At 36.2% G+C, this 9,968-nt stretch overlaps 1 protein-coding gene across 1 annotated transcript; it reads right to left on the minus strand.

Annotated features, from left to right (window-relative positions):
• Positions 1-1,946: 1,946 nt before the first annotated feature.
• rnf41 (ring finger protein 41) lies at positions 1,947-7,943 on the minus strand. The gene is made up of 6 exons (XM_024294114.2): positions 7,598-7,943; positions 5,946-6,055; positions 5,526-5,797; positions 4,919-5,054; positions 3,735-3,838; positions 1,947-3,658 (listed from the first exon to the last, which is right to left on the minus strand). The coding sequence occupies exons 2-6, from the start codon at positions 6,033-6,035 to the stop codon at positions 3,304-3,306; spliced, it is 957 nt and encodes a 318-aa protein (XP_024149882.1). The 5' UTR covers positions 6,036-6,055; positions 7,598-7,943; the 3' UTR covers positions 1,947-3,303.
• Between the last annotated feature and the right edge of the window lie 2,025 nt (positions 7,944-9,968).

A 9,968-nucleotide genomic window follows, 5' to 3' on the forward strand; every position in this document is an offset into this window, starting at 1 on the left:
ATTTTTTTCTTCTAAATAAATCTAAATAGTTGTATGTTTTCATTGATAGATTTTTAAAAGGTTGAATATCAAGAGTAGTTTGTTTACATGCATGCAAAACACTAAACATCTGTTATGCTAAAATAAGTTTAAGTTGGATGAGCAAGATATAATAATTCATCCAAATGACCTATAATTTTGCAAGGGAAGTCCTGTACTGTAGTCTCACAGTATATTTCCTTTTTTCCAATTTCTGTTTATCTCTTTAATTGTGTTTTACTTCAAAACATTTTACTGCTTCTTATTCTATTCTTTCATAATCAAGGACACAAATCACATCTTTTACGTGCAAGTTTTTACAATGAGAAACAGAACAAACATTCTAACTAAAGAGGTGGTACAACATGTTGGGCTTCCTCATTTAAAATGCATGAGAGGGATAAAACAATTGAACCAGCTGGATCTTAATGTGATTTATTACCTCAATGAACCAAAATAAAACAAGATTAATACTTTGAACTTTAATCCCAAGAATTGATAAACTCATTGAGTTTGACCTGCTGTTGTGGATTGCATCAACACAGTTTTTCTAAAGGTGAACATGGAAGGTACAAGAAATTAAGTTGTTTTATTTTACAAGTTTGACCACCTAATCACAAATAACTGGCAATACACTTAATTTCCTTTAGAAATAGTTTAACATTTTTCTAAGAAACATGAATTTGCAGGATGAAAAGCAGAGCTGAGTTGAACCCAAATATTTACTCCAAGATTGAGGAAAAAAAGACCTCTGGAGTATGTTCTGCTGACTACTGTACTGATTGTATGGTGGAGGGAGTATAATGTGGTGGGGCACCATCTCGATCTCTAGAAAAAAACATAGCTCCTCATTTATGAAAATAAATATCAAAATAAGAGGGAATTCCATATATGTTCTAGTCTTGGACTGAAATACAACACAGATAAGTATGCGGCTCATCAGAGAATACATCCAGAATTTTCGAGTAAAGAGGAGGTCATTTGAGGAGCTAGATACTCCTGACGTCAATTAAGCATTTGTGGGATCAGCTAAAGTGGGCTATTGATTCCAAAGTGACCAACAAACTAAACGCTGGTTACGAATGGGATCCTGCTGCAGTGCAGGAGCAGGCTGGCAGCCAGCATGAGGAGGAGGTGTCAGACCGCTGCGGTCGTGAGTGGTTACACAGCTCAGCTCATTCGGTCAGGCTCCTGTTTGTCAACTTAGTCAAATGACACATTTCCGATGGGTTTTGTTTATTCAAACTTCAAGTCCGATCCATCAAACACCCAACGAGGGTCGGAATAAACTGTTTGGCATTGGCAATGGAGATTTAGTAAATACAGCCCAAATATTGAGCAGTGCTAAAGATGCATGTTCCTTACCTGTTTCATGATATAATTCTGTTTTATGCCAGGAAGGACTGTCACAAAAAGGTTGCAGAACACAAGTTTCCTTATTTTAGGACTTAATTTTATTTAAGAAACATGTAAATTAACATTTGGGAGAGCAGCAACTGACCGTATAACAATGCAAACTGACAGTAAATGAGCCACAGCGCAAAGCGTGACTTCACATTCCACTGATCACTATGGGCAGGGATTAAGCTCTACAATGAGGATGGAGCTGGCAGAAGAGAAAAAAAAAGAAAAAGAGAAAAGGGAAATCATGTGGGTGTCTGGTAGACGGTGAGAACAAGAGCCAGTGAGGTCAGACCTCTCCGTCTGGAATCAGCAGTTAAACTTGCCTTTTCTGTTTCATAATCCACACGAGTGCCACTTTCCTCCACATCTCCAAAACGCCCTCTTTTCAGTCTTTTCCTGTGGTTATTTTTATCCGATGTTGCACGTGGACCGTTGATGACATGCTGAGGTAAAATGCAGAATTACACGCTTTTAAGTTTAGCCTTTAAAAATCAAATGATTCAAATAATAAACGTACAGTAAGAAAATGTTTGAAATTTTATTACATTTAGCCTGTAAAACAGTATATAACAGACAAAAAAACAAAACACTGACATGGAAAACAACAAAGGGAATATTTTTATATTGTAGGTTTATATGCCATTAGTTGCAGTTTTGTAATACTACAGCAATAAATGACTAATGAAAGCATCTTTCTTCTCAAATGAGTGATTTTAACAATATGTCTACAATCTTTAAGCCATGATTTCATACATGTGACTAAAAATATGCTCACCGTAAATGACAATACTTATACCTATATTTTAATTATTGAAAATACTTAGCATAAGAGTGAATTATTTACTTAAATTTAACTGATACCTAATGAGATTTTATATATTAGGACGTAACACTTCAACTGGATCCAAAATACAGATATGTACAACTGAGGCATCAAAGGGGAAACACAAATCCGTTCATCTTCAGGTTCACCCTAAAAGGCGCTTTTTCTTTACAACAAATAACACCTTCAAACATCTTTGCAAAAAAAAAGGCAACGCAATAAATAAAAGAAATGGCACAAAAGGTCTGAACAATCTAAACTAAAAAGCACGTCTTGTGAAAAAAGATTAAAAAAAAAAATCACAGGAGTTGGAAAGTAAGCACACAGAAAGTTGCCTGCAGACGGTAACATCGGCTCACCAAACGCAGCTGACATAAAAATTACAATCTAATTACAGTGATGAGTGGAACATTTAGAATTCAATATAGTATTTGTATTTACAAGCGATTTATACAAGATAGGGCATTAAATGGGGTTCAAGCTTTACCATTTCAAAATAAAGGGATTTTTTTTTCTTTTTCAAACTCCCTGGAAAAGCAGCTGTGAAGTACTTCTGAGCAGATACGGTCTAACCTGTGTGTCAATCATTAGAAAAACCAAACAAAATACGTTCTCAGCATCAGAAACGACTCAAATCTAAAAAGAAAATTTCTGCAAAGTGTTGAGCTGTGAATAAATGTGGTTCTATTTTTACTCAAAGGTAAACACTAAATGCTCATAGGTACTCCACACATCACAAGTAAGGAAAAAAAAATCCCTTCACGAGCAGAACAATCTTCATGTAATGCACTAAATATAAACATTGTAAACATCTCACTTTATCCTTATACATCCATGTCAGATTCTGTTTATATTTGCCAGGATCATAAAGTATTTGTCCTTATTTTAAGGCATAGATATCAAACTTAGGAGTGAGCCTAAGAGTTTACTTTAAAGAAGCCAAATTTATTCCAGGTTTCACTTCAAAGAAGAAAACAAAACAGAAAAGACCTTTTCCACGCTACAGTGAAAAGAGCAAAGCCTCGCCACTTGTCTGGAAGAGCTCAACTCAGATGCAGTTATAAGATTTCCTCCACTCCGTGGGCAAAGATCATAACCAGGCCGGGCTCCAGGATTTTATCCTCCCCCATATGCTGATTTTCACAGGCCATCACCACCACCGCCTGCTTGCCAGGAATACGCTTGGCAACATAGTTCTCGTAGTAGCGCCTGTTCATCTGCCGCGTTTCAAGAGTGGCCAGTCCCTGCGGCCAGTTTCGCTCGTGGGCATTCTCGATCAAGTCGTTCACAATCGAGAGGGGGCAGCCGCTGTCGATGAGCGAGCGCTTGATGACAGCTTGGAGCACAGCGTCCGGCGTGGAGATCATGCCGCCCCAGCGAGTCACCCTGGCAGGCTGCATGGAGTTCACCCACCTGAAGACATGCAAAAGGTTAGACAATTAAAAAAGCTGTTTGATTTCAGATTACCAAGTGGGGAAATTCATCTTACTCCAGGATCTCGTTGTACTCGATGCTCTCCTCGAGGTTTTGCAAGTTGGGGTTAGCACTGCAGATGGCTCTCATGTAGGCTTTAAGCAGCTGAATGTCACGTTTCTGTACAAGAAGTAGAACATTGCAATATATGAGACCAAAATCATTTTAAGCTAAATAGATATTTAGATACAAACTTGCATTAATGCTCAGCAAAACAAGCATTTTGTTGCTTTCAATTAAACATTTTTTTATACATTTATATTTTTAATAGTGCATTTAGCACCATTTCAATACCTTAATTGGCAAAAAGAATAAATATCTAGCAAAAACTTGGATGTAATATTTTCAAGGATGATTTGATTAAATAATTTAGTGTAAAAAAAAGATAAACCAATTTAAAGATTCATTCCAGCCACCTTCTGATTTATGTAGCCTTTTCTAGTCTTGTCATTTTTAGCCATAATATTAATAAAAAAACTGCTGTTTTCTGAGAGATAGTTTTTACAGTGCAGCAGTACTTCATTAGAAATCCCCCTCTGAGTTTTTTCCATTTTTTGTCTGCTCCTGATTTACCTCAATTTGAATTAAGAAATACTCAGAAATGCTATTTTAAGCTTACTGGTAGTTTTCAATCATCAGAAAATGCCACAAGAACATGTTAAAAACATGATTTTTATTGGAGTAGGAATTTCATATCAAGTTTTGAAATAGTCCTCTTTTGAATGCCTGGTAGCTGACTCATTAAATCTGAACTTAGTGAGCTAAGACGCACTAAAACCTGCTCAAAAATGCCTGCAGGCTTAACATTTCACATGCAGGCTGGAGTCCACACTGTTTGCTTGTTGCATCTTTGTAGCCACGTTTTCCCGCTCAGCTGCGTGTTTAGAACACTTGTGAAACTGCACGCCTTATCACCTCTGCCTTGTGCGGCATTAGGAGATGAAATGAATGGCGTGAGAGACACGCCGTTAGTCACAATGGAGCAGCTGTCAGTAAACGGATGCTGGGATCCCTGCTTCCTGTGTGTAAGAACGTAGAGACGCCTCTGAATTGTTAAGAGGCAACAATGGTGGAGGGTTTTTTTCTGACATAGTACAACCACTGAATGAAAACTAAAAAAAAAAAAAAAAAAACTTTTTAAGGCTTTATGCATTCCTAAGGATGAAGAGACATCATCTTTATTTTTCTGTCAACCCTTACTTGTTCCCCGAGCTGGTGTTTATGTTCTGCCACAGTCTTCTCCAGCTCGGAAATCTTAGTTTGTTGCTGTTGGACAACGCTCCGCAAGTGTTTGATGCAGTTGTGGCTGGGAAGCTCATCTTTTGGCATTTCAAGGCTGAAACATAAAACAAAGCAAGAAGAAATTAGATATTTTTATTTGTGCAAATATGCAAACACAAAATGGGATCACATTTTGAAATGTGATACTCCAGTCTTTAACTCGTGACTGCTGCTGCTGATACTAAAGGTTTACCTGATCTTCTCTGAAATGTTTACAAAGTGGGAGGAAGGTTTTTGAAGCGTGAAGAACAATTGTTAGGATGTAAAATGCGCCTATGAAGGTGCAGCCTGATGTCTTTCTTTGAGGTTCACCAAAATTGTGATTTAAATAAATTGTAATAAATTCCTTTTTATTTTTATTTTGTTACTTATTGTGTCATTTTTTAAGTGTTAAAAGCTGCCACTGTCTTAGCTGTTATTTAAAAACTGCTGAGGATCAAAAGATAAACACAAAGTCATCGTCAATCCAAGCAGAACAGCACTCACAAAGCATTATCCATTGTGTTGCTGAATGTAAGGCACTTACCCACATCCTTCCTCACAGTTGACAGGCCTTTTGGGGTTGTGCTCGCAGTCCTTGAGATGAGACTGTAGCTGGTCCAACCTCAGTGTAGCTGTGCAGCCATAACTTGCATTGTCACAGTTGATCTGAAGTTTGGACAGCATGTTGCGCATGATCCGGGGCACCGGCCGGAGATGAGCTAGTGTCACCACTGTCCTATCAACAGGACAGATCTGCTGCTGGGCAAACCACTGCGTTATGCAGGCATTACAGAAGGCATGTTCACAGTGTGGAGCCTGAAATGAAAATAGAGAACTCATTTAAAATGCGTTGAAGGAAGATGTAGAACATTGGAGAATCCATTAATTAATCAAACAACTCGTGTCTACACATGGAAATTAGAACATGCAGATATATCTTGTTCTTTGTAGAAAGGAAACTTGCCTGCACCGGTTCTTCCAACACTCCACTGCAAATAGGACAGAGGAGGTCTTCATCCACCTCACCCTGGAACCTCGTAACATCGTACCCCATGGTACACTACCCACAACCTCCTGAGCATCAACAACAAATAGCACACGAATAAAGAAAATGAAATGCAGTTATTTTAGAGAACTGCACTGTGGAAGGAAGGAAACAGAACAATTGTTTGTCAATCCATTCAATTTCAGACTTTAAATTTCAACATTTAAATGCTAATAATTAAGTTGTAAATTTCAATAACTTTAAACTTTCAAATTTGTATGCATTTTCTTCATTTACATTAAATAAATGTTGAAAAACAGATTATTTTGCTCCTTACATAATGGTTTAAATACATAAACAAATGGATTAATTTTGTACAAATATCTACTTCATGTGACCACCTAAAACTGCTTTCATCAAGGTCACACGGGGATTTAACTGAGAACAAGGAGGCTGGAAATATCAGTCAGCAAGCTAGAGAAAATAACTACAAGTAATTAAACGGTTTGAGCCAAAATCTGTGCAAAGATGTGTCCATCACACCTTGTTAATGTCTATAGCTTTGAATGGAAAGCACAACAGTTTACCAACGAAACAAGTTTTAACAAGATGCTTTAAAGTTTTGGACTTTTAAGAAAAAGCACTGCGACCTTATTTAAACACTCAATTAAACACAATCAAAATATTAAGCTTAAAAAGAGAAAACAATGTTAAAATACATTTTTTACATGAGTAACATTAGTTTAAAAAAAGCATAGAACCTCTTCACTTGTATAAAAAAATGTTTACCCAGCTATTGGCTTGTTAAAATTCTGACAAAAAATAGATTAGCTTTTCAAAACATTAGATTAAAAGTTCACTTTTCTTTGTTCATTTGAGTATTTCTGCTTTTTGTACAATAAAGCACTGGAAGTGGAAGCATCCATCCCCGTTATTTCAAGGCAGTACAGTTTGCTGACATATTTAAAGAGCTGTGATTTTAAATTAATCCTATAATGATCATCTCTTACTGCGTCAAGAACATGCAAAGTAAAAGTTTAGATTTTTGTTCTGATAAAAGAAAAGAAATCGAGACTCTAGGCGAGAAGATAACAGCTCTGCTGATGCGCAGCGTTGGACTAGAGCGGTGCCCTTGAGCCGAAGTTTTATTTTCCAGCTGCATCATCGACATGCACATTTAAAGGGTCATGAGCTGGTGGTTGAATTCCAATATTGTAGATGACTTTCTAAACTGGTTACTAACACTAAATCAGTTAGAGTTGATTCAAAAGACAAACCATTTTTTGCATCATTGTTAACGATAGCTTTAGCAAAAGTTAGCGTAAAGCTAAAGCTAGTGTTAGCTACGTGGACCTTTTTCGCCTTTGACAATAACCTATAATATATTGTTCAATTGCATTACTTAAGGAAATTAAATAACCAATTTAATGTTTATTTAAAAATGAACACGTGTCAAGAAATAGAAAGAACGTAGGCTAAATAACTTGGTATGTTAGCATCTACCAAAACAGTGGTTTCCATTGATGTTAGCACTCAAGCTAACCCGACAGAGCTCAGATGGCGTAAATATTAATGAGAGTGACTATTAAAAAGAACACTATGAAATAAATAAAATTCATGAATATACTTACTTAGGCATGAAGCAAAACAGGTCCTTATCAGGTTTACAAATGTTTTAAAGCCTAGTACCTTCGCTAGCAATGTGCTAGCCACGTCTTGCTACATCCTACACTTGAACGTTGGCAGGAAGAGGCGGGCGATACCAAAGATTCGGAAGCTTTCCCGAACCCTATGTCGTTCAGTTCCCCCGTTTAAGCAATCGATAATATCTGAATTAGATTATATTTTCCTTTTCCTTTTAGTGTGTTTATGTATACTGCAAAGGAGAGTTCGTAAGAAGATTGATGATAAATGTCCCCTATTTTTGTTACTGAGTTGGTCTATTCCATAGTCTTCCTTATGTTCAAGAACCTACAGCGTTTTTTCATGCAGTCATTTAACCTTTGTAGTGAAACAATTCTACTTTAAAATGACCACCCGGACGTATGAAGCAGATTTTTGGAAAATCAGAAAAAGGAATTCCATAGAAAAAATTATGATACAAAAAAAACTTTTTTCAGGTTATATTTTAGCATTCGTTGTATTCTTTTTTCCTTTGCTTTGTTTCATCTGGTTTAATATAATAAAATAGTATATATATATATATATATATATATATATATATATATATATATATATATATATATATATATATATATATATATATGTATGTGTGTATATATATATACACACACACATACATATACATACGTATATATGTAACTATTTTTTCCTCTTGGGGCTTTGAATTACTTTTTTTATTTTAGAACTTTTTTTTTTTTTGCTTTTTATATGGAGTAATGTAACATTTTATAATGGTTTTAGTCATGTGTTGCCATAAAAATTAACATGTCAAAAACAATATGCTTTGCACTATGAGGATCTACAACTACCCACTCCAATGAAAGTTGTGTTATATAGCATGTTTTTTCATGATTGAGGACATTTATAAAGAACATTTAGCTCTATGTTAAGACCAAGTTCTTTATTCATTTTTTTTGTGAATCAGGAACTAAAAAAAATGCAGGTTGAAGAAGTTTGTTGCATTGATGTAGGTGCTACAGTTGGCGGGCCACATGCTCCCTGCTCCGCTCCATTCTGATGCCTCCACTTGTAGACGAATACCTCCATGTACATCTTTGTTTTCCTTGTTTGAGCAGGAATCAGGCTCACAACTGTTCGGCTGGATAGCTCCGATATTGCTCACCATTTTTGTTATACTGGTAATGTTAGGTTAGGAGTGCCAGGAGCTGTAAGCTGCAAGAGTGTAAACAAAGGGATGATGGGAAGTGAGAGCAGACTCCCTCAACTCCTACTGCTCTGCAGAAACTACGACCTAGAAAACGACAGATTTTTTTCATTTTAGCTAAAATTGATATAATTAGAAGACCACTGGGAACATTTTCACAACAGATCAAGAGATGATTTGGTTCATCTCATTTGGTGAATCAAATAATAAAAGTTTGAAGAGACAAGACAAACCAGCAATTACTTTATTGAACAATCAGGAACCTCAGTAGCCATCTCCAACAGCCCTTGTCCTTCTCTTCATGGTGATCACAGTTTGGTCACATATTCCTGTGGGATGGTGTCCTATTTTTCAACCATTGTTTGTTGCAGCATTGGTCACTCTTGCATAAACACCACGCCCAAGTCGGTATCCGAAGCGGACAATGAGGGTTGAAGACAACTTAAGGCAGGGTATCCAATACTTCAAATTCAGGAAGCAAGATCCCCTCTATAGGAAAAGATTTTGTCATTTTTATAGGTCGTGTTCGGCGGTTATCTTCTTGGGACATTGACTTTGCAGCCCATCTTACATTCAGAACAGTAGTAATCTTCAATTAGGAAATGATACAAGAATTGACTTATGCAAATGCTGCGATTTGCTTTTGCAAGACACCACCACTATATCCCAAAGGCCTTCACAAAGTAGGTCAAACAGTCGCTGGCAGCATCTGGGAGGAGCAGACACTTGAACAAGAGCCAATAAAAAAATACCAGCAGAAATAGAAGCAGTTTATATCTTTTCTTTATATATTTGCACATTTTTTTTATACAATCTGTTCTCACTAGCTGTGCCAAGATAGATATAGAATACTAAATGCTCTGTTTTGACTTTCATTTTTTGTAAATTAGACACATATCCTGTTCCATACTGTGGACTATTCTAATATAACTATTAGTATAAATTAACAGCATAAGCAAATTAAATAAAATACTATCATACTAGTTATTGAAAACTCAAAATATGCACATACTTGGAGGTTTTATGTTGCTTATTATTAGTTACACGTTAGTCTTCAAAACTCATTGGTCTGACACTTTTTAAAGATTTGTTTATTATTCATTTGGAATTATGAACTTTAAATTATCTAAAAGGAAAAAAGGACAGTGAACAAA

This window comes from Oryzias melastigma, linkage group LG7 (assembly GCF_002922805.2).
Source record: "Oryzias melastigma strain HK-1 linkage group LG7, ASM292280v2, whole genome shotgun sequence".
NCBI lineage: Eukaryota > Metazoa > Chordata > Actinopteri > Beloniformes > Adrianichthyidae > Oryzias > Oryzias melastigma.